The sequence below is a fragment of the Papilio polytes genome, unplaced genomic scaffold (genome assembly GCF_000836215.1).
Source record: "Papilio polytes unplaced genomic scaffold, Ppol_1.0 DF824135.1, whole genome shotgun sequence".
NCBI classification, from domain to species: Eukaryota; Metazoa; Arthropoda; class Insecta; order Lepidoptera; family Papilionidae; genus Papilio; species Papilio polytes.
The window spans coordinates 1,655,982-1,679,454 of record NW_013525069.1 but is presented as its reverse complement, the minus strand read 5'-3'; the positions used below and the strand labels follow the sequence as shown (position 1 = coordinate 1,679,454).

The 23,473-nt window shown below is 35.1% G+C and overlaps 4 protein-coding genes across 9 annotated transcripts in view; 2 read left to right on the top strand and 2 right to left on the bottom strand.

Moving 5' to 3' along the window:
• Positions 1-12,190, top strand: part of LOC106099258 (DNA-binding protein Ewg) — a 13,271-nt gene extending 1,081 nt beyond the window's left edge. The window contains exons 1-13 of one of the 4 annotated variants that reach the window (XM_013277738.1): positions 249-338; positions 1,459-1,626; positions 2,370-2,547; positions 2,906-3,021; positions 3,362-3,535; positions 3,845-4,007; positions 4,129-4,241; positions 4,566-4,679; positions 5,431-5,553; positions 6,022-6,154; positions 6,770-6,885; positions 9,478-9,615; positions 9,940-12,190. In XM_013277738.1, the coding sequence (XP_013133192.1) occupies positions 1,528-1,626; positions 2,370-2,547; positions 2,906-3,021; positions 3,362-3,535; positions 3,845-4,007; positions 4,129-4,241; positions 4,566-4,679; positions 5,431-5,553; positions 6,022-6,154; positions 6,770-6,885; positions 9,478-9,615; positions 9,940-9,984 (1,512 nt within the window). In that variant the 5' untranslated portion in view covers positions 249-338; positions 1,459-1,527 and the 3' untranslated portion in view covers positions 9,985-12,190. Of the gene's footprint in view, positions 1-248; positions 339-1,458; positions 1,627-2,369; positions 2,548-2,896; positions 3,022-3,361; positions 3,536-3,844; positions 4,008-4,128; positions 4,242-4,565; positions 4,680-5,430; positions 5,554-6,021; positions 6,155-6,769; positions 6,886-9,477; positions 9,616-9,939 lie in introns of those variants that run through there. The other 3 variants (XM_013277739.1, XM_013277736.1, XM_013277737.1) reach the window with 3 other exon arrangements.
• Positions 12,191-13,265: 1,075 nt separating this feature from the next.
• Positions 13,266-14,843, bottom strand: LOC106099262 (cytochrome c oxidase subunit 5A, mitochondrial). The gene is made up of 2 exons (XM_013277748.1): positions 14,637-14,843; positions 13,266-13,757 (listed from the first exon to the last, which is right to left on the bottom strand). Exons 1-2 carry the CDS (start codon positions 14,771-14,773, stop codon positions 13,436-13,438), a joined length of 459 nt encoding a protein of 152 aa, XP_013133202.1. The 5' UTR covers positions 14,774-14,843; the 3' UTR covers positions 13,266-13,435.
• Positions 14,844-15,289: 446 nt separating this feature from the next.
• Positions 15,290-17,013, bottom strand: LOC106099259 (bifunctional arginine demethylase and lysyl-hydroxylase PSR). Its single transcript, XM_013277740.1, has 3 exons — positions 16,836-17,013; positions 15,820-16,523; positions 15,290-15,690 (listed from the first exon to the last, which is right to left on the bottom strand). Exons 1-3 carry the CDS (start codon positions 16,906-16,908, stop codon positions 15,304-15,306), a joined length of 1,164 nt encoding a protein of 387 aa, XP_013133194.1. The 5' UTR covers positions 16,909-17,013; the 3' UTR covers positions 15,290-15,303.
• Positions 17,014-17,425: 412 nt separating this feature from the next.
• The window catches only part of LOC106099256 (kinesin-like protein KIF2A), a 40,679-nt gene continuing 34,631 nt past the window's right edge, over positions 17,426-23,473 (top strand). The window contains exons 1-2 of one of the 3 annotated variants that reach the window (XM_013277729.1): positions 17,426-17,522; positions 17,667-17,890. In XM_013277729.1, the coding sequence (XP_013133183.1) occupies positions 17,830-17,890 (61 nt within the window). In that variant the 5' untranslated portion in view covers positions 17,426-17,522; positions 17,667-17,829. Of the gene's footprint in view, positions 17,891-23,473 lie in introns of all 3 variants that reach the window. The other 2 variants (XM_013277730.1, XM_013277732.1) reach the window with 2 other exon arrangements.

Genomic DNA, 23,473 nt, shown 5'->3' with positions numbered 1-23,473 from the left:
ACTTTCAATTTGACTCGAAACTAGTGACGCCGTTACATATCTCGTCACAGGTGATTGTAACTAGTGACGTGAAATAACGCTCACGTCTACACCGCGCAGACTCGTACAAAATGGCGCTTCGTAGATATGGAGTGTACAATGTTCGCATATCGCGCTTACCGATCGATATCAATGGAGGATTCGCGTTTTTCGTGGTACCCCGTGTGCTTGGTGCAATTTGTGAATACAGTGTCGGGCTAAGTGATAAAGTCCTAAAAAGTGTAGTTTCGTCTCGGTTACATCACAACAAATTTGCGGAGGTTTTAATAGGATTGCAAAATGTCTTTCAAATCACGCAGGTGCGTACGCAGTCGTAGTCTTTCCATGCTGTCTGGGCCTGCTCGAACGCGCGACCCCTTCATGATGGCCATTCATTTGGGCTTATCCTTTACGCCGCCGCAAAAGACTTCATGTCATTCGTCTTCAATTTTGTAACGCTGCGCTAAACCGCTTCAAGTTGCATCTAAACAAAAACATAAAACTATTTGCCTGAAATTGCAACTCCATTTTATGGTTTTAGAATTATTATGATCTAAGAAGTGATCATAACGACCCAGTTCCTTAGGAGGATGATAAACAACATTCTTCTGCATGTTTCTATAATATGCGATATCGTAATTTTCACTTAGAACAAGTATTGATTTTTCGAATGACTAGCTGGCTAGTACAGAATTGTACACTAGAAGAGTAACCATGTTGAAATCAATAACTTTTTATGCAACAAACTTGATTTTATCTACTTTGAATAGTTCTGTGAACTTTATAAACAAGAATATTAAATGTATTATCCATACAAACCTTGTTACTTGACACATATTTAGTAGTCTGAGATATAAGTGAAAAGGTCAGAGGTCAATAAATTAGGTTTACAGTAGTCTAATAGTAATTTTTCAGTAATAACTTAATTTTAACTTAAGTTCTTGGTTAAAATAGCAAACATTTAAACTTAAACTTATTGATTATTGAATACAGTTATGTTTTTTGTAACAGTTGGTAGGTTCTTTTGGATATATTCATAATAAATTTACATATTTACAACTACAATATATTACAGTCATGTATGGACTTTAGTTTGTACAATTTATAACATTTTTAAAACTACATTTTAAAACACTTTCATAGTATACTAAATAAAATCTTTTAAACACTGACTCATACTCATATGAATAACTAAAACTAAAGTAGATTTATGTGTGTCTTAGTTGGCAATGAAGTGTTAATTCTTTATTAAACTTTTGCTTGTAAGGTAAGTTTAAAGCAATGCCAAGTGAGATAATACTTTAAAATTAGTTTTAATAAGATTGTGCCAATGTTTAGGAATACTGATTATTGTATACTGTGTTAGTAATTTTTTATCTACATGTTTATTATCAATGTCACATATTGTCAATATTAAATAAATGACATTTTTATTTACAGATTTTAATGTGAACCAAATAGGGGTACCTGTAAAGTTGTCAGTGAAGATAAAGCTTGTTGTACAACCCAATGGTAGAGGAAGACAAGAACCGACAAGGAGACGGAGATTGTGATTACGGCGCTATGAACAACGCCGAGACCTCTGAGGCCATGGACATGGCTGATGAGGTACCAACTTAATACATAGATTTCATAGATATAATGTACTAACTGTGGCTTTCGACTCCATCCATGAGAAATTAAAAATATATAAGTGGTCTTCCAAAATATGTTCTACGTCTATGCCAAATTTAGGCAAGATCTGTTCAGCTGTTAGTTACCTTCTAATATTTATCCAAATATACAAAGTTTTACTTTTGTTTTTTTATTATATTAGTGTTTAAACGAAACACTATTATAATAGGGTTTCCGTTTTTCTTTTTTTTTTTTTGTAATATGAGTAAAATGATTAATTTGTATAAAGACAGAAAGTACTAATGAAGTGTTAAATTGTAAACAATGTAGTTATATGTAACATGTGATTATAAAATGATATTCTATGATATAAGAATACAATTTTCACATTTTACCTAAGATTAAAAAAAAGGCAAACTAGCAGGTTGTTTAGAAATGTTATAACTAAATAGTTATATTCAACATTTGTTATGTACATTTATGGCAAATACACAGACATTGTTTATATAGATCAAATAAAGAAATCACGAGAGCTAATTTTTGCAAGTACTCATAGTCATTGTCAGTTAATGACCTATGCTAGGTCTAGGGGAGTGGCTACCATTAAAATTCTCTTAGTCAAAGTAGTATTTTACACTTTTCGATTCTCTAGGAACCTGCCCTTCCCTATTTTCCCTGGCATCATAGGGAGTAGTGTATGAGGAAGGTAGATGCATTATTGAAAGTTTGTTGCACAGGACGTGGTAACAGCGGAGGGCGAGGGTTGCGAGGGCTCAGGGTCGGGGTGCGCAGGCAGCGGGCCCTCAGAGGATGAGGAGGAGTGCGTGTCCTCGCCAGCTGGCAGCCATTACGACGATGGCGGTGATATGAAGAACGCCATGAGCGACGAGGTCACCAAGCAACTAGCCGCCGCCGGTGAGCACGAGACCAAACAGTTCACACACAGTGGGTAAACAGAGACCCTCATGGTGATTAATGAAGATGGATCAAAGTTAATTAAATTAGCTTTTGTCTGCAACTTGGTCAGCACACATACACATCATAACTTAGAAGACTTTGCGTTCTTCTAGACTATGTACTACATCTGAGCCAAATTTCATTTAGATTTGAGGTGATGTAGTAAAAAACATCCATTCATTCAAACTACATTTTCATTAATTTATTGTGATGTTAGAATAATACTTTGTTATAGTTTCAGAAACCCTACACACTGTACAAGTGTGTGTTTAAATTGGCAGTAATAAAATATTTTGTACTGTGCTAGGACCTATAGGCATGGCCGCGGCTGCAGCCATCGCCTCCTCCAAGAAGCGCAAGCGGCCGCACTCCTTCGAGACAAACCCCTCCGTCAGGAAGAGGCACCAGAACAGACTTTTGAGGAAACTAAGAGTGAGTTACATTTATTTCAGCACCTTATACCTTTATTAAAGAAAGTTTTCTTTGTGTACTAGCTGTGGCCCTTGACTTCGTTGTCATGGAATTATAAGAAATACTTAGTAGTCTATGTGTTTTCTAGACTACTATATACATATATGCCTAATTTCAGCTAGATTTGGGCCTAATTCTAAGTTTTTTACAATCCATAGAAATGTGTAGATAATTCAGCAAACAAACAAACTTGTTAGTTTTTCGTTAAAACATCGTTGGAATAAAAAGAGTAGGTTTATTACTAACCCCTTGAACATGGAGCTGGGTACGGTCACGGTATGAGGTGAGATGAGTGTTGCAGCAAACGATCGAGGAGTTCGCGACGCGCGTGGGGCAGCAGGCGGTGGTGCTGGTGGCGACGCCGGGCAAGCCCAACACCTCGTACCGCGTGTTCGGCGCCAAGCCGCTGGAGGACGTGGTGCGCAACCTGCGCTGCATGATCATGGAGGAGCTGGAGAATGCCCTCGCGCAGCAGGTAACCATCACACGCTATCATCTCACACATCCATCTGTTTTGTTTCATTTTGTAGTTATATCCCTCCCCCCGGTCCCAATAGATTTTATGTTCGTTTTTGTAGTAAATGTTAATTAAAAGTATGAACGACGCCTCAGAGATGTATAATCTCTAAAGCATTAGAACTCAAATCGTTAGTCATAATTGGCACGACATGCAATCGCTATAAGGCGCTATAAGGGATAGGTGAGAGTGCAATGGGGGGAGGGCAGTGCGAGGCGAGGCGGGCATGTCTGCCGGTTGTGATGCGAGTGGGATAACGAGGCACAGTTCGGACTGGGCGGGTGCCCGCAGGCGCCGCCGCCGCCGCTGGAGGACCCCTCGCTGTTCGAGCTGCCGCCGCTCATCATCGACGGCATCCCCACGCCCGTCGAGAAGATGACGCAGGCGCAGCTGCGCGCCTTCATACCGCTCATGCTCAAGTACTCCATGGGTGAGTGATACACACACACATACACTAAAAAATTAACTATGTGTGCTAACAAATAGACTTTTAATAACGAGTTAATCGACAAAAATATTTTTTTCGAAATATGTTTTGTACGCGTGCGTAGTGCGCGGCAAGCCGGGCTGGGGGCGCGAGTCGACGCGGCCGCCCTGGTGGCCCAAGGACCTGCCCTGGGCCAACGTGCGCATGGACGCGCGCACAGAGGACGAGAAACAGAAGGTACACACACCAACACATTTCTAATCCACAACAAACTATAAATCAATTCGGACCTTGAAAAGGTACAAGCAAAAAGGGCCGATTTAATTGTATAACTAGCTATCGCCCGCGACTCCGTCCGCGTGGAATTAAAAAAACAAAAGTAAGTAGCCTATGTGTTCTTCCAGACTATCCTCTACATCTTTACCAAATTTCATCGAGATCCGTTCAGCCGTTAGACTACAAACTCTAACAAACATCCGTCCATCCATCTAAACTTTTGCATTTATAATATTAAAACTTATATAATAAGTACAGTCAGTGATATGTTGTGTGCGTGTTCAGATGTCGTGGACGCACGCGCTGCGGCAGATCGTGATCAACTGCTACAAGTACCACGGCCGCGAGGACCTGCTGCCCGCCTTCACTGAGGAGGACGACAAGCCGCCCACGCAGCCCGTTAGTACACGTCACTGTACAATACAACTACCATCCTCTAATACGATATTTACATCATTTTATGTGTCGTTTGCATTAAAACTTGAATAAATTGTGATTAATTTCTACCCCCGCTAACATTGGAAATGCCGCATATGGATTTGGTAACGTTACACATTTTAAAATTGTTATACACGTCATAAATATTGTACATATTGTAAATATTACACACACCATAAATTTTACACACATCATAAATATTACATACATCGTAAATATTACACAACATTGTACACGTGACACACTGTCGTGGTGTGGTCGGGCAGGTGCTTCTGCCGGGCGGAGGGTCGTCGGGGTCGGGCAGCCGCTCGGCGCAGGGCGGGGCCGTGCTCTCCGCCTCGCAAGTCTGCATCGACCAGATGACGCTGGCCGATGTCGATGTACGCGCTATATTAAAGAGATTCAAAAAATATATAGAAAATGCATAGTTGACACATGTCTATATAATCTATTGCCAGGTGTCTTTAAATCAGATTTAAATGTTTTATTTTGGGACTTTGTTTAGTTTGTTTAACAATATATGGAGCTATTATAATTTCGTATTAAACTTGACATAGTACCTTTCAAAGATGTTACCGGTGAAAAAATGTTTAAAATATCAAGTCTGTATATTTCTTAAATGTCTGCGCAATACACATTTTACACATTTCATAAATGTCTTAATTATCTCGTAAGTGATATTGTAAAAGTATGTATAATGTATGGTGTGCAGATGTCGCAGTACGCGCCGGCGATGCTGCAGACGATCACGAACCCGGACGGCACGGTGTCGCTCATCCAGGTGGACCCCAACAGCCCCATCATCACGCTGCCCGACGGCACCACCGCACAAGTGGTCAGAAACATCGTACTATACATATTTACACATATCCATAAAACAATAACTGAACTTGTAATGTATAAAGAACAAAAAAAAAACATAATAACATAAGGAACAAACGAACAGAAAAATTCTAACAGAGATTTTAGATTTCATCCGAACATTAAGATTTCATCAAAATTAAATTTTATAGTAGTGGAAATTACATAGCTTCAGTAAGAGAGGACAGCTTTTATCAGGATATTTCATTAAGGTTCTTTTTTTTCTTCTGTAGTGTCTACATTATCTTATTAATATTTTAAATGCGAAAGTTTAAATGGGCGGATGGATGTTTCTACCCTTAACTGCTGAAAGGATCTCGATAAAATTTGGTATTTTGTTTTACGCTAATTCCACGCGAATGGAGTTGCGGGCGAAAGCTAGTTTTTCTTTTTATAAATGTGTATTTATAGTATAATAATGTGCAAAGTATATGTGTTGCAGATCAGCGCGGACGGCAGCGGCGTGGTGCAGGCGCTGGAGGGCGAGGGCGCGGTGGCGGTGGACCTCAACGCGGTGGCGGAGGCCACGCTCAACCACGACGGACAGCTCATACTCACCGGAGAGGATGGCCACGGTACGCAACATGCACCATAGAGTGCAAACCAATTCATAGACTGTGTCATGGATGACGCCAGCTCCTATAGGCCTAGTGAAGACGGAGTGCGGGATTACTCCCGACCGTCACCCCGCTCTGTCCCCACGTGAGAGTAAAAAGTCTTATCCGTCCCACCTTTTAGTCCCCCTTTCACCAATAATTTGAAAGATGTAGCTGTTGAGAAATAAAATAAGTTCCATCCGTCCCCTCGTCGCAAATCGTGGGACGGATGAAACTTTTTATTCTTATCTGTTCCCACGTGGGGACAGAGCAGGGCGACGGCTGGGGATAATCCGGAGCGCGGATCACGAATAAGTTCGGATACCGTTTGTGTCCCACTCTGAGAAAGTTCGTAAAATGTTTGTGTACCTCTTGGGGAAAGGACAGTGGTGACAAACTTTTTTGTATAAGGCTCAATTTAAAAACTTAAAACTATATTGAATTAATCTGCAATTTACAGTCTCAATTATCAATAACTAAAGCCTTTTAGTTACCTTACAATGTATGTATGTTATTGAAACCTTGCAAGCTATTAGTGACAAGTAATTTTTAAGTTTCACAGGCCAAATATTTCAATATATTAATTGTTACCAGGGTACCCTGTGTCGGTGTCGGGAGTGATCACGGTGCCGGTGTCGGCCTCCGTGTACCAGTCGATGGTGGCCTCCATGCAGCAGCAGGACGGCGTCTGCGTCGCGCCGCTCGTGCAGGTCCGCCCCCTGCCCCGCCCACTGCACTACGCACGCGCACGCACGCACCACGCCGCCGCCTAGGCACACACACTTCATTCCAGTACAGTAGGACAGTAACACTGGCATCGATTATTTTGGTTACTAGAGCCAATTAACGTCAATATGACAGCATAGTTACTAAACAAAATAAATTGCAAGTTATTGCTCAATTTACATAACATTCCATTTGATTTATACAACTCCAGTTTTAAACCAGCGTCAATGACTGGACTGGAATGAACTATAAATGTCTTAGAACAGAAACTTATTATGTTAGTATTATAAAATATGTATGGTAAACCATACATATATACCAAAGAAAAGTATTTACTACACATATTTAAGTTGAATTAAATGATTGCTTTGAGCTTTAGAAATGCTGCTTAATTTATAGACAGATTTATTACATGTTACAATATTAAAAAGATAAAATTTACGTACTTTTAAATTATTAATCCAATGAAGAGTAAGATTATTGATTTTTACTCAAAAAACAAGAATAGATTGGGTGCTATGTAATATAAGAAACAGTGCTAAGACATAAACCTTAGTTATTTAGACAATAAATAACTCTATGTACAGTCAGCTGCGAAAATAGGGATATAAAAGCAAATACGATTCAGTCAACATTTTACATTTTTAAATTAACTTTACTTAATTATGTTTTATCCGAAATTTAAAAGAAAATTCAAAATTACCGCTTTACACTATGTAGTTAATTAGATAAATTTTAGTCAATAGTGTTTTTTTTTAATAACTATCGAATATGTCCACACTTATGTATTCATGTTCGGAAACATACAGACACACACATTCTTTAAAACCGAAAGTGTAGACAAGTTTCTGTTTCATGGTAACTGTATACATATTTGTGCAGCTGACTGTACTCGTTAAATAAACAGTTTTACACAATTTCATACTTTATCAGTGCCATTTTTACTATGCCATGTAGTTGTGATATTTCTGTGCATTTGAATTTGCTTTGTAATATAAAAAATAATAATAATAATTATCTAAAATAAATTATTATTTTTTTCAATTTAGTGGTTTTTAAAAAAATAAGTAGTGATCGCTAGTTATTTACAGTTTGTGTTTGCATGTAATTGTGTCTAAGCTTTGTTTCTAAATTCAAATTTAGTTTATTTGCTAAATAAACTATGTTTCTGAAGCAATTTGTCATGTTCCTAAAGTGTGGAAATGATGTTTTGTGGAAGGCAAATTTTAATCTTTTCCCTTCCTCAAATAAGAAAATAATCAATTACAATTTTTAAATCAATTTTATATTAAGAATTGTGTATTTCTAAAATAAAAAACACAATTTTTGTGATATAGTGACAAATTGCTTTTTTAAAATTGTGTGTAACTTATTTGTATGTGTGTTGCTTGTATTTGTTTTGATACACAAGAATATAGAATATAATATATTCTTTTAGTTAACATATTCTATAGTATAATATTTTCTCTTATAGTTTTTTTTTATGATTTTGGCTTTAAATGCCCGGTTGCTGAGAGGTCTATTCAGTTTGAATTATTCTGCATTTAATAATTATTAAACATTTAAGATGTTAGAAATCTTCTAACTCCAATCTGAAAGGTTTTGAAAACAGTTTTAAGATGTGTAATTATTCCGAATTATTTTAAAGTTGTTTAAAAAAATCTTTCAATAAAAATTAGTATTTGAAGCCCACCAAAACAATATAGGTTTTTAACCAAAATAACAGTAGTTTTATATTTCTGGTCAGGCTGTAAATAATAGTTATCAAGGGCCTGTCACACGAAATTGTAAATTGTCTGATAAAAATTTAATGTGTAAAATATGTGATTGAAAAATCGGATTTTACTGCCTTATCTGACAGTGACGTCATTTTTAATCTGAAACTATCAGCCAGTGGTGGGACAGGCCCTTCCAGTAACAGAATTAAAACCTGACTGAAGCCTGGCTAGATATAATTTACGTGTGCAGTAATGTCCAAAGAAAAGCTGTGATTTTATGTTTACGTAAATTAGCTTGAAAAGCTATATTTGTAATTCACAATGTGTTTATATTGTAATCGTGGATGCTTGTTTTTAATTTTATTTTGCTTGTAATTAATAAATTTGTTCAAACTGTAAGAGCATGTCAATGTAGAAGTGTTTTAATAACAAAAAATATTTATGTGAATGTTTTGTTTTATTTATTTTGTAATATTTGTGTTGCTGTTTGTTCAGGTGTGTATGTTTTGTTTATGTTACTGTTATTTAGTTCATTTCGAAATATATAAGTGTTCGTATTTCAGTTTTAAATGTTCACAAAAGGTTTGAGTAATGTTTAATTTGATTTTGTTGTCACTATTCTGAATACTAAAGAATAATTAATAAAATTTTAGCCCGAAAGCTTAGCAAGCTACATTTTCGTTTTCCTAGTTTATTAATAAAAACTAGCTGAGAACCTTTTGTGAGGAAAAAAATAAAAAGGACTGAAGCAAATTTGCTTTACTTTTCAGATAACAATGTGTATTACAAATTTCGTCAATAGAAAGGGACCTTACTTGAGTTGTAGTCTGTATGGTGACATGCAATGTTGTGACGCAGGTGGAGCCGGGCGGCGAGGGTCTGGAGGCGCTGTCGCTGGGCGGCGGCGTGGCGCAGGTGGTGCTACAAGGAGGCGGGGACACGCAGCTGCTGCAGGTGCTCAGCCTCAAGGATGCTACCGCCCTCACCAAGGCAATGGTAACACCACCCGTTTGTACTTTACCACCTAACTCAAACTTTGTATAGCAACAGTGATAGAGAAATTAATGAGGAAAAGCTTAGCTTGTTTTGAGGAGGGATGAATCACATGTAAGTAAAACTTAAGTTATAAGTGTGGAGATATACCGACATAAAAAGAGATGGATGGATTGCATGAATGATGACGTGATCAAGAAGTGAGGACAAATGACGGAAGATAGATAAATAGACAAATAGATAAAATCTTTGGAACGGTGGAACAGATTTTGACAGGACTTTCACAGGAAGGTAGCTGATGTATTCACTAATGACGTAATGTTACAGCAACAAGTGAAATCAGAGCGGGAGGCGGTGGCGGCGGACTCCTAGCTGCCGGCGCTGGCGTCGCCCGGCCTGCTGGAGGAGCGCGCCTAGCCCCCCGCGCGCCGCGACCGCCGCGCCCGTCGCACCCCCCGCGCCCGTCGCTGCGCGCACCCCCCGCGCCCACCGCGCCCCCCGCCGCACGGCACGTGATCCAGAATGTTCCACGTCTAGTGAATACAACGAGACAAGACAACTCTAGTTGCAAAAGTTACCTTATTTAGTGAAATTTTTGAGTGTATTAAAACGCGGGTGTCGTGTAATGAGTGTTGTAATGTCAGAGACTCAGATCTGTCTTATTTTTAAACACCGATCTTATTTTAAAAGCTTTCAAATGTGTTACTAATTTTGCTTTAAGTAACCGCCATATTTTTATTATAGCGTTAAATAATTTATTTGAAGCAAATCAGGTCCTTTTAGATATTTTGATGTGTAGAGCTCGGTAAGTTCGTCATTTAAATGATTTGTTTGAATAATCTAATTTAACTAAATGTTTTACTAAAATATTGTTGAACTCTACACAGCAATAACAGCACTAATAGCAATAAAGCCCTACATTTGTGCAATATTTTAATTTTAAATTAATTTTTTTTTAATTTATACACACGGCTTCCGTTTATTTTGTAACGTGGCAGTTATTTATAAAATTAATTTATTATTTACATTCCTTTAAATTATTTTAGTGTAAGTGTGTTTGTTGAGACAGTTGTTGTTATTTTAATTTATTCGCGCCATTTGTACAATGTTCTAGTCCCAGTTCCAGTCATAGCGAATCTTATCTAGTCTACAAATTTGTATAAATAATTAAATAAATAATAATTAAAGGTGATGTACGATTTATAGATTTACTAATAAATTTTAATGTATAACTTTTGTATAAATAGTGTTCACGATTAGATAAATTATTGTATTTATAGAGTTTAACCCAGTTTACGTTATACCAGTCCAGCAATGGCTTACAACTGGAAATTTGAAATTCACATTAGGATTTTTCGTATTTGTTTACATTCCAGTTGTTATCCAGCGCTGGATTGACCGCTGGACTGGAATACTGTAAACTGGATGTCAATGTAAATTATTGAATAGTAGTAAATATATGCGCAGGGTTATCGCTCACTATTTTGGAAGCGTTGGAAAGCATTAGTAAATGTAACTAACTTTTCGCAATGAACATAGATTTATGTTTAAATCAAATCGTAACTTGTAAAATGCAATTTATTAGATAATTTAGTTGTTTTTATGTAAAAATACATTGACAAGAGAAACATTTTACGAAAACATTGTCTTCCCTGTTTTTATCTATGATAAAAGAGAGAAAATAGTGTTTTTATAGTAAAAAATCTTTGGCACAGTAACGGCCGAACACTGGAACATTTAGATATGTAACAGCCATGTAAGCCCATGCTTAAACTACAAATTCCATTAAACATTTTTACCTTTGTTAGAGACTAATGAAGCTAAGTGTTGTTTCGGTTTAGAATTAGGCCGTCAAACATTTAATGAGCACTAAGGGAGTCCCTTTATAGATTTAGTATGGAAAATCCACACTAAGGACCGCTCAAGTAAGCAATTTACGTGTGGCAGTTATAACCCTATGTAAATTTGTAAGAATATTTATTCAAAGTAATAGAGAAAATATTTTTAAATATCTAGACAATGTTTAACTTAAAAAATCATTGAAATTACTCATAAGTATGTGATTATTAAAACTGTCTGTTGATTGTATAAAATAACTTTACATGATTTTAAATAAATCATTTTGCAAATAAACGATATGGTCTTAAAATTTTTGCTGTAACATTTCAAATATGTAGCTGTATAAATGCTTGTAGCTCTTTAAACCTCGCCAAATATTGGTAAAATCCGGTAGTTTCCAAAGATTCGCGCTAAGTAAATTATTTAAATATATACATGGCTAATATTTAAGTAGTCATAGAAGAGTACAAACTTGTGATGTGTGCTCCTGAGTATTTGATGTTTGCTAAAGTCTTTCTAGTATTGTTTTATTTTTTGTATTGTTGTTTTCAGTTCATATTTTATGTTCGATTATTACCACCAAAGAGTTCATTGTGTTCTGTACCTTAGAATATATGGAATAAAGCACAATTTTGTTATTAAGTACAATGATTTGTATATAGATGGTATGACTGTGTGAATATTGCAATCATTAAAGTATTTACATACACGGTTTATTTATTCAAAGCACTCTTTTAAATCAGATTGTTTTATTACCCCTTTATGTATTTAGACCAAAGCTTGTTTTGTCTAGACGAGGTATGGTTGTTATGTGTAAAAGTTATGGGATGTTTTGAAGACCTGTGAAAGAGAATATTTAGACGAGTGGTAGAAAACTTGACGGTTAATATTGGTATGGTGAAAGAGAATAGTGTGGATGAAGTAAAGAAAGCAGTGCAAGGTATGAAGAATGGACAGGTTGTTGGGCGGGATAGAATACCAGTGGAAGCTGCTGAAGTTGGATGGTTGGTTGATGACCTAAAATCAGTGTTGATATGTTTAAGAAGGGAGTGGGTTCAGATATGGCGGCTGATAGGTATGGAAGAGCAGCATATACTGTGCCGACCCTCCTTAGAGACAAGGTCAAGTTGATGATGATAGAAACTAGTCTGTGAGAGGCTATAATTTCATAACAAAAAAGATGACATCGCCATTGTGATCACTGAGTCTGCAGAATTTTACACGAATATTTCAGTGACAGTTGCGAGATGGTTTCGTAATGTCGACATTTTTATGAGATTCGAGTACTTTCAGCTCAGTCGATATACAAATATGATAAAAATTTCGTTGACGTTACGAAAACGTCCTCATAAATTATTTTATGTTTGATAATTACTTAAATCTAGGTGCGCGGCAGTCCACTCGCCGAGGCGACCACGGCCTAACACTATTTACTCGAAGCAGTTTAGGGCACTTTTCACACCCCTGTAACTTTGTCGTGGGTAAAGATAGAAGGTTGAAATTATGAACATAGGCAAGCCTTAATTTGTTATATTGCCAAAATATCTTGTAGTTAAAAAATTCCAAGTATCCAGTAGTACAGCTAGTTTGATTCTTCACATTTTTAATCGTAATTTTAAGGCACTTCCATTGGTGCTAAAAACTTGAAATTTAGAATGTAGCCTGTGTATAGATATAGAAGGTAGGGAAGCTAGACTCTGCAGTTTTTATATTTTTCACAGAAGTACTGCTAAACTTCAACTAGTGTTAGCACATTAAAGTACAGAACTGGCGTTATATTGTATAAGGAGTGTTCATAAAATAAAACAAGAATATTCCTCATAATGTTTTAATACATTAGATAAAAGCTGGTTGATTATTAAATGGTGAACCTAAAAAACATTTGCTAAGGCAGATGTGTTTCGCACAATTCAATAAAATAAAGTTAAAGACAAATCTATAATACACATTCTTCTACAGCTTAACATGATAACCTCCAGTAGCCTTAAATATCGTAAACACTCTCCAATGCTAACTCTGGCTTGTCATAGCCCAGTTCCTCTGGAGTCTCAATTCCAAGCTCTGTCAACGTTGGTTTGATTTCTTGGATGATGTAAGGATAGATTTCATTCACTTTAGGTCCACATTTGTTTTTGCAAGCTTCAATGAACCTGACGGCCAGAGCATAGTCATTCACTCTTCTGCAAGCGTGGAGAGCGGACCTGATGATCTTAGGGTCGGGAATAAGGTCCATACCGCACAAGTCATTCATGCCCTGGCGGATTTCCCAGCCGTCAATGTCTTTCCTGTTGAAAAAGGCTTCATATCTGGAAGAAATAATTAACGTTAACTAAAGAAATATTTGACATTTAAAAAAATCATGTTGGCTAAACACTACCAACACCATTTCTTTAGGTATTTAAGTTAATAATGGTGGTTGGTGATAGTTTGATTCATCGCTTAGAAAAAGAGATATTTCACTCATAAAATGAACATTTTTCATTACATCACTAGTGAAAAAATACTGCATTGCAGTTATTCTACTATAAGTATTCTACATTTCCTTCTTTGAGGAATGCATAAATATTAGACAACTGTGTACATTTACTGGACTTTTTTTATGTTTGTTAAGCTAGTGCTTAATCATGATCCCACCCAATGTTAAGTGATGATGTGGTCAAAGATGTTAATAACTCTATGTTAATAACTACTATCATGCAAATTAAAAAGATAATTCAAATTTTGTTGTCTTCAATTTAGTTGAAATTTAAGTAGATTAACAAAACTACTGTGACATAAGACTCCTTTGGGCCTGCATAAAACACAAATTCTATATTACTATTAAGTTTACATAGAATATCAGATGAATATTACATGTAAAGAGAATCTCACTATTTCGCATATTAAATTGTAGCATTCTTATATTTTTACACGATTTTTTTTAATCAAATATTTTGCGAAATGTAGACTTTTATTTCAAAATTCATGATAAGTCATTTAATATTATAGCTTGTGAAAGATAACGAGCTAACACTATTGATCGGCGTAAAGCGTGTCTCACTTTTATACTAAAACTGAATCATTAGAAACTAAACGGTTCGAATGAAACCCGCGACTTTATTTAACTTGAGAAAATTACAAATAAAATGATAGTGCCAATAGGATACGATTTTCAATTACATAACGTCAAAACTATGGGAGCTAACCTGTTATCAAATTCTTCATCGGATTCAACAGGACCATCGTGAGACCACCTCACTGGAATTGCAGCACTGGTCCTCACAGCCGGGATTATGGACCTTTTCAGGACGTTTATCAGAGACCCAGAGGCTGATTTCAGCATTTTGAATTGATGTGTTTCGGAGACTTTTAGGATAACAAATGGCTACCGACGACCATAGACTACAAGAATTTTACTTGCTGCTTTGACAGTTGTCAAAAATCCCTTGTTGCCACACTAAAATATTAAGTAAGAAAGGTAAATTCGAACGCCCTGCCCATCCAAAAAGCATCAAATCATTTAAAATAACAAGATTAAAACGTTATTTCCTCGTATTCATTTGATTACATTTTTATATTATTTCAAACCAAATTCTTAAAAACTCAATCTAGCTTAATTGGTACTAAACTCTCTTCAATCGTTTCAGAGACGAAAAGAAAATCAATTTATTGTAATACTATTTATTTATTTATGTTAACAAAAAATATATTGTTCACTATTCAGGAAACAACAATTAGTATAATCTAAAGAATTATGCTAGTAATACAAAATGGGCAGGCTTATTTAACATGTGACAATAATTCAATACATTATTTTTTAAAAATTTGGTGCAATTAATAATTACTTTATTGGTTTTTGTTTTTTTTTTCAAGTCAAACTTTCCTTTTTCTTTTCTTTTTGTGAGCTGTAATGCTTTCTTGTCCACTGTCCTCCTCACTGGAACTATTAGAAGAACTACTGTCACTATCACTGCTGGAGGAGCTGCTGTTTGAAGAGCTGTCAGATGCCACACCAGTGCTCTGGTTCAAGTCCATACTACTTGCAACTTTGTAAAGGTCAGGCTCTTTACTCTCAAGGGTTTTGATCCACTTCTTTGACAACTTAGGGCGTCCACGGACCGTCTTGTGCCATACAACGGGAAAGTTGGTACGACTGCAAAAGTTTTGCGTCACAGCTACAGTGTCATCCAAGTTGATTACAACATGCCACCATCCACCTGGCACAAATACTGTTTCACCTGGCTTTTGGAGTATTTCAACCTGAAAAATAATTTAAGATCATACATGAAAGACATCATAATCATAAATCTTGAAAAAAGGAATCTAAAAGTTTATATTAACAAGTTTGTTAATGTGGCATAAAAAATAAATAGTATAGAATTAACATACAGGTTTATACTCTGTAGGCCATGTGTCCAATTGAGTTTTAGGATAAATCAACTTAAACCAAGTGATAGCCTCATCTCTCTGCTTGCCCCCCATTGCCCCAGTGACCTTGATCATTTCCCTTGGTGTTTGTGTTGGGAACAAGCACCATCTTTTGTGACCAAATACCAGAGCATTCCAAGCACTAGTGCCTAATGGATCAATATGTATCCCTGTCCCAGACCTCTGGGGCCCCATCACGAACCAGCGATAAGGTGGCCTCCTCTCTTCTCCACAATACTTGAACAGATCATCCCTAAAATACTGAGGGATCTCATAATCTTCTAGAAGCTTTTTCCTTCTTGGATGCTCACCAAAACTACTATCAAAAATATAAAGTGGACTATCATCAGTTGTTGTCCTCATATACTCAACATAATACTTCATTTTCATCTTAACACTATAGCCTTCATTGTCCTCCCCACATTTAAACTTCTGGTTACGATACTTCTTAGCTAGTCTGTCTAAAGTCCATTTATGATTGGCCCTCCAATTTGTTTGTACATGCGTTATTACTACTGGCTTATAAATTTTTTCATATTTTTCTATAAATAATTCTTGTGGTACTTCATTAATATTTATTCGGTCCACATTGTCTTTGCATTTTAGGAACTCTTCAAAATTTCCTGCATACTTTAAAGCTGTCCATTGGTGTTTGTCAACTAATTCTGTAAGAGTATCAATAACATAGGCATTTATATGTGATACCAAGCTCAGAAACTCATTATATTCCGATACATTTAGGATACTACGGTGATACTATGGGTGTAATGAGTTATAAGCATGTGGGTCGCTGCTCAAAACGCGTGACGGTATCCATCTAGAAATTTCTAAATACCTTATAACTTTATCATCGATTATCAGATAATCAATAATAAATAAATATTCAACAGATAACAAGTTTGAATATGGTATAGTGTAGTAAAAGTAGAATTAAAAGCTAGCACATAGATATGAGTTTTTAGAAAGTACACTCTTACCGGGTCTAGCTTTCCTCTTAACCTCTTTGATACGTTTTTTTGCTTTATGCGATAGCTTTGTTTCGCTATTCATAGTAGAGTTGCTTCTAATTTTACCCTTAAAATGGAATTGTAAAACTTAAATGCTAAAACTTGATTGATTGCTTTATGTCATTTGTGATTGGCGATCCGACCATAGACCATCACTTAGTTAACACCTGGTAACACTGGTCGGTGAGCGTTTTAGATTTTAGCCCTGGATTCAGGATATTTATCAAGAATTTACCGTCGTATAATTTGCTACAATTATGCTTAAATAAATTAATTAATAATTATGCTTAAAGTCCGTAGTACTATAAACTTATACCAATTTATACTACTGTTCCACAAAAATCAAAATCAGTGAATTTAAATGCTTTTATTATTATATCTGTTAGGTTATAATAACTAATCACGTTTCATTAGATTACTAAAACTTTTGAAACATAATAAAAATGGAAAGATTGTTAATAAGAGTCCAGTTGTATATATTTCGAAATTAAGAACTTCTCTATGAGGAATTGAGGAGGTAAAATGGTATTACCGCGACCTCGTAATCATAAAGGGGAAAGTGATGTAACGGTAATATGGCAATACAGTGTTTTTCGACGCATTGGTGTTCAGACTGATAATTTTGGATTTTCGTACTTTAACCGAAATATTTTAAACGTTTGTAGTTTTTTTTATTGCTTAAGTTGAGATTTAATAGGAACAATTTTCAAATCAATTGCTGGAAATCCGTATTAAAATTGAGTGTAATTGATTTGACTATTGTCTGGTAGTGAAATAAATTTCAAACGTTCCACTGTGAAGTGTGTAGCTAGCTCGATATAACTGTCAATCTGGGTGTAGAAATTTATTTGTAATTTTCACCGGTTCTCATGTGCAATTTTCGATTGTGTTAAACCATATTTTGACTACAATTTATTATAATATAATGTTATATAGTGTATGTGGTGCATAAAACGGTGCGAAAATGGATGACGGTACAGTAAATATCCAGTCCGGAATTAACATCAACATAAAAAGAACAGATGGTGAGTTCAATCACATTTTGAATTTATTGCAATCGCTTTGCACTTGCACAATATTTCTGCATAACTAATTTTTTGCATTTCTGTGTAACATCAACGGAATCGTGTTTCAGTTGTCGGTAACTGAATAAACCAACTGGGATCATATTAAAGATAAATAACCAAATTATGTATAAATTATTTATCAATATCGGGGGATTTTATACAAGATAAGGCATCTATTGTAAAATTTTTAGTTAACTTAGTTCTGCAGCCATAAGTTAACACAACATATGATAAGAAAACATCAAATTTGTTCTTATAATTGTTAAAAATTCAATGAATAAACCTATGTATAAGAAAAGATACAAATGTCAATTTAATATAAGAGAACAGCAGAACTTACAAATAGTTTGTTTTATCTAATTGGAAAAGTTTTGTTAAATAAACCTAATAAGAATAATATATTTTTCACTTGATTGATACTATGTATGTTTGTTGTAGTTTTGGTTTTTTTTCCTGATAAGGTACTAACAAATTTTATTTTCTCAAAATTGATTTATTAGATTTTATTATTAAAATAATTAATCAATTAATATTTTATGATAGGAAATTGTTTTATAGCTATAACAGATTATAGTAATCAAAAAGATAGAATTTAGGCCAATAGAATGTTTATGGTATTCCTTATGTATATTGAAAAAAATGTAATTAATAGCTAGAACCTAAATATAACTGAACAACTGTGGTTTTTAGTTTACAAAAGGTATTTATTCAACAATAATCAATGTCACATAGTGACATTTGGCCAATTTTTTCAATAGATTCTAAAAAAATAATTTGTTGCTGAATTTAGGACATTATAAACATCTAAGTATGCTCATGTATATCCCAACATAACAAACTCAGAAGTGATCAAACATTAGAATAACAATGTTGTAACCATACTTAAATGTGGCTCCGGGATTAAAAGAAATTAATATTATCAAAGTAAGGCCAGCTAAAAATTTTTAATGAAAAAATTACTGCAGTAATGCTAAAAAAATATACATATACAGCGAACCTGTGGTAATCCAGCCTCTGTCTAATCTGGCGCCCCTAGTAATCCGAAATGTATATCTATGTCCATGTACATTGTGTCATTCACTTAGGGTCTGGCGCTGAGGATGTTAGGGGATGTTAATGTAACACATATAGGATTTATATTCAATATATAATGTGTTTTTGATAAAAGGTATTCTTTTGACCAAAAATCTGAACTATAGGGAATCTTAATCAGTACTCTCTAATCTGACCATTTTTAAGGAAAATTAATTTTTAAAAACAATTCTTAAAATGCATCAGTATAAGTTAAGAAAATTACTATTTTCTTTTTGCCAAAAGATTGTACTCTGGATTAATGACATGTGAAAGAGATTGAAACTTTGGTAAGACTAAGCTTTGTACAAAAGTAATACCAAGTTGTGGGAACCATTTAATGATGTATTTAATATACAAATGAGATGTTATTTAGTATTGCGAGCAGTCAAAACCCGCGGCACTTGTTCGGCGGCAGGTTGTGTCCGGCGAGGACGCGCCCCGGCCTTGCGCGATCCATCTACGGACATGCTCGTTGAGAACCACCAACGTTCAGTTATAAATTTTCCAAAAGCGGCAAAAAGACTGTTGTAATAATTATCGATAGTTTTGCAACATATCTTACTTCTATTATTATTTTGACGATGAGTTATCGCGGAATAGACTTTTGTTTTTATATATGAAATCTTCTATTTTATTTGATTAAAGGCAGTTTATTAATAGTAGAATCAAAACTTATCCATACATATCTAAAAGCCAAAGGTGTCCTGATGACAATCGTACAATAAATTTCGAAAACCTATAGAAAATGTAGTTCAAAGTTTTGTTCACGACATTCACTATTGCCATCGATCCCTTGTGACGCGGCAGCCCCATAACCTTGTATATTTATTGGCACGCGCGCGACTTTATTGATGTCTTCCTGCACAACCAGCTGACGCAAAACGCCGCGATCGACTTCATCTACCATTAAAATTCTAGGATAATTTTTTTTTTTAACACGATGTCACAATCTCGCAAAAAAATCGATTGGTCATTATAAGCTGTTAAGTCAATCTAAGTTTTGTCTCAAAGGCTTTAATTTTCGTCTTATTTAAAGTTTGAGTCTCTTCTTTTTCTTTATTTATTTTTTAAAAACACTAATGATAACATAGATGTAGTAACACTTCATATTGCTTATAGCCTGGCATGAATAGTGCCATTTTACAACGTGCTCCTAATGTGCGGTTCTTTGTGAAGACGGTATTGGGTCAAGTGTTGTCCACTTCAGTACTTCAATGAACTACTAAGGCTCGTCCAAAGTAGACTGCTGTATAACCTGTGTTGAAGATGAAAACAGATTTCGTCTGTTGTTTGGATAACTAGTTAATAAAATCAATAAGTCTCTTAGGATACCTCTTGGAGAAAGAACGGGATTCAAATGCCACTTGGTGATATAAAAAAATCAGTGGGATAAAACTTGTGCAAATATAAGTTTAGTGTAGTAAAAAGGTTACGATCATTGTTTTCTTTAGACGTTTCTGAATCGAGTTTACAATGTGCAGAAGTAATGAAATGCATACGATAACTGGTTCTTAAAAATCTCCTGCTGCATCAAAAACATTGGTGTTTTTATTAAAAAATACTGTCTATAAAGTTAATGCACGTTTTTGCTACAATAATTTTATCTAAGGTTATCTTTCAACCTTCTGTTATTCTATCTGCATTCGGATAAAATTATCCAATGTTTAGATAAGCTGCAATGTCTGATGTTGCTTATATTTATGACTACGTTATTCTGATAGTATAAGATTTTCATCTCCAGGGTGAAAGATTTTAGACTATAATACTTATGAAAGTCCAATAAAAAGTTAGCTATGATAGTATAAAGGTATCTTGTCTCTGGAATGAGTAGCCTATTGTTTATTTTATTATCTCTATTTGTAGTGAAGATAATGTTTGCAGCAAGTTGTTGAATAACTTGTGATGTCAGTTGCCTGGTAGCGTAACAAAGCGCTCGGCGGCTATCGTCGCGTTGTCGTCCCGTTCCGGAGAAAGACTTCGCGTCGCCCACTCACAAACTCTCGTCTACTTTCATTGCTCGAGTAATTTGCAATCATTTAATTGTATTAATTGGTTAATATCTCGTGCTTCTTATTTTTAGCCATCACAACATATAAGAACTGAACGCCATTTCCTTATTAAAATATATTTTTCTTCAATACGCTTTTTAATTGAATTTTTTTGTCTGTTGTTTCGTGATTCGCCGCCCCTAGTAGCAATATACGGCTCGGTCCCATCTTTTAGTTATTATGCGTTCTATTCTAATAATATCTCATTATAAAGACAGTACTGGATCATGAATGTGAAGACATCTAACATGTCATGTCAGAACATGTTCAAGTCGGAGGCCGTCCTTGATAACGTCACTCAGTTAGCGATGAACTTTCTCCTTTGTGTTCGGATAACTTTTGTGTGTCATGCAATTTGTTGTCACAAGCATTCGTGTATCTTTTGTCTTTTACCTTATGATAGGTCTTAGTGTAAATTTAGTATGAAAAACCAACACTGATACTTCTTTACTGCTCAAATTATGAAGCCGAGTGATGCTGTTCGTAATATAATAATGTAATATTGATATAAAAGTTATTTGAAGAATAAAAAACGTAGGGGACTTAATAAAGATCATAATCATGCAATGCAGAATACGAGCAGTCGTTGCGAATGGCGAACTCGGTACGTGAGTCATCGGAGAGCGGGTTCCCTCGTGCGTCGCGCCTCCACCCGCTATTTCTTTGATGATTTGAAATTGGAAAACAAATAGCGCTTATTGGCAACCAAAAATATTTGCTAGCTTTCCCCCGCGATTTTGTTCGCGAGGAATTAAAAAAACAAATGCATGTAGCATTTGTGTTCTTTCAGACTGTTATACATCTATGATTAATTTCATTGAGATCCGTTCAGCCGTTTAGGCGACAAACTCTAAGAAAGATCCATCAGTCATCATCATCAATCCATCTAAATTTTCGCATTTATATTATTTAGTAAGATAGTTGATCAATAAATAATTATAAAACTACTTTGATCTAAGGATCCGTTTGTACGAATATTTTTGGTTGAACAAAATTATGAGAAGAGTTCAGTTATATCGCAGTACGATCGAAAACATTTTATAGATTATTTGCATCTAGTTGCAACTGTAGGCTAGGAAACCGTCGCCTACATACATGTGACGTCACTGGTACCAGATTGACCGGTTTAGATCGCGGTATTAACGCAAGCGACACCTCTAATGTATTGCTACCTCATTTCATTGCATCAGTGTAGCGGCAAGAAGTGCGTGGGCTTATATATTTTAATGTCGTACAAAAAGAATTACATAGAAATAGTATATTAAGAACCTACTATGGTAGACGGGTTCGAGGACGGTGGGTTATAAAAATTCTGAAAAGTAACCGGTTATATTATCTATTAGAACTATGTCAAGAATATGATCAATTTGTTTGTATGTGGCCTTGCAGATTGCATCGTTTCCTTTGCAATAAATTAGAGCACGTCATAACGTGATGCACTGTATGACTGTTTACTTAAGCCGAGATGTGTGTTGACTCAAAAAATTCAAGCTATAGTTTATCTTATGATTTTAATCTTAGACTTATTTTTCTACTTATAATAAAAATAAACAAATTCATCGCATACATTTTCATTAAAAAATACACAAGTCATAAATACAATTAATAGTAAATAAGAACCTTTTTGTGTTCTAAAACTTCATTTTAGAACATTGTAAGTAAATGTTTATTTTTATTTAGATAACTAGCTTTCGCCCGCGACCCCGTCCCTGTGAGATTAAAAAAAACTAAAGTGATTAGCCTATTGTGTTTTTCCAGACAATCCTTTACGTCTATGCCAAATTTCACCGAGATCCGTTCAGCCGTTTAGGCTACAAACTCCATCTAAACTTTCGCATTTATAATATTATTTATAAATAAATGTGTGGTTACTCAAAGATAGTCTGCAATAAACCAGTTCAAATAACCATATGTAATGTTTCCTGTTTAGTTGTATAGATCTGATTCATAAGTCGACGGCGATTATTTTATTCTATGTTGATAAGAACTCGATGTGTTGACGCAAATATATTTTACATGTACCAAATGAATAATTTTTATCTACGCAATCTATACTAATGTTGTAAAGAAATGATTTGTATTTTTGTATGTATAATTCAAAAATAACTGTCCTGATTTCAAAAATTTTTACACAATTAAATAGTTACGTTATCAGTTAGTAACATAGGCTGTTTTTATTGTTTTAATTTCACACGGGCGAAGTCGCGGTTGAAAGCTAGTAAATGATAATTTTGCGGTTACATGTAAGAGTGCGAAAATATACTTTAGTATTTTCTATCTTAGGCTAGTTTGAATAAATTTATTTGATCATAAGTACTAATACTTCATTTTTATCTTGTAGATATTTGCCAAATTTGTTTACTCCATATTTATTGACGACTATTTCGCAGCCAAGTAATGTTATTTTCACTTTATCGTG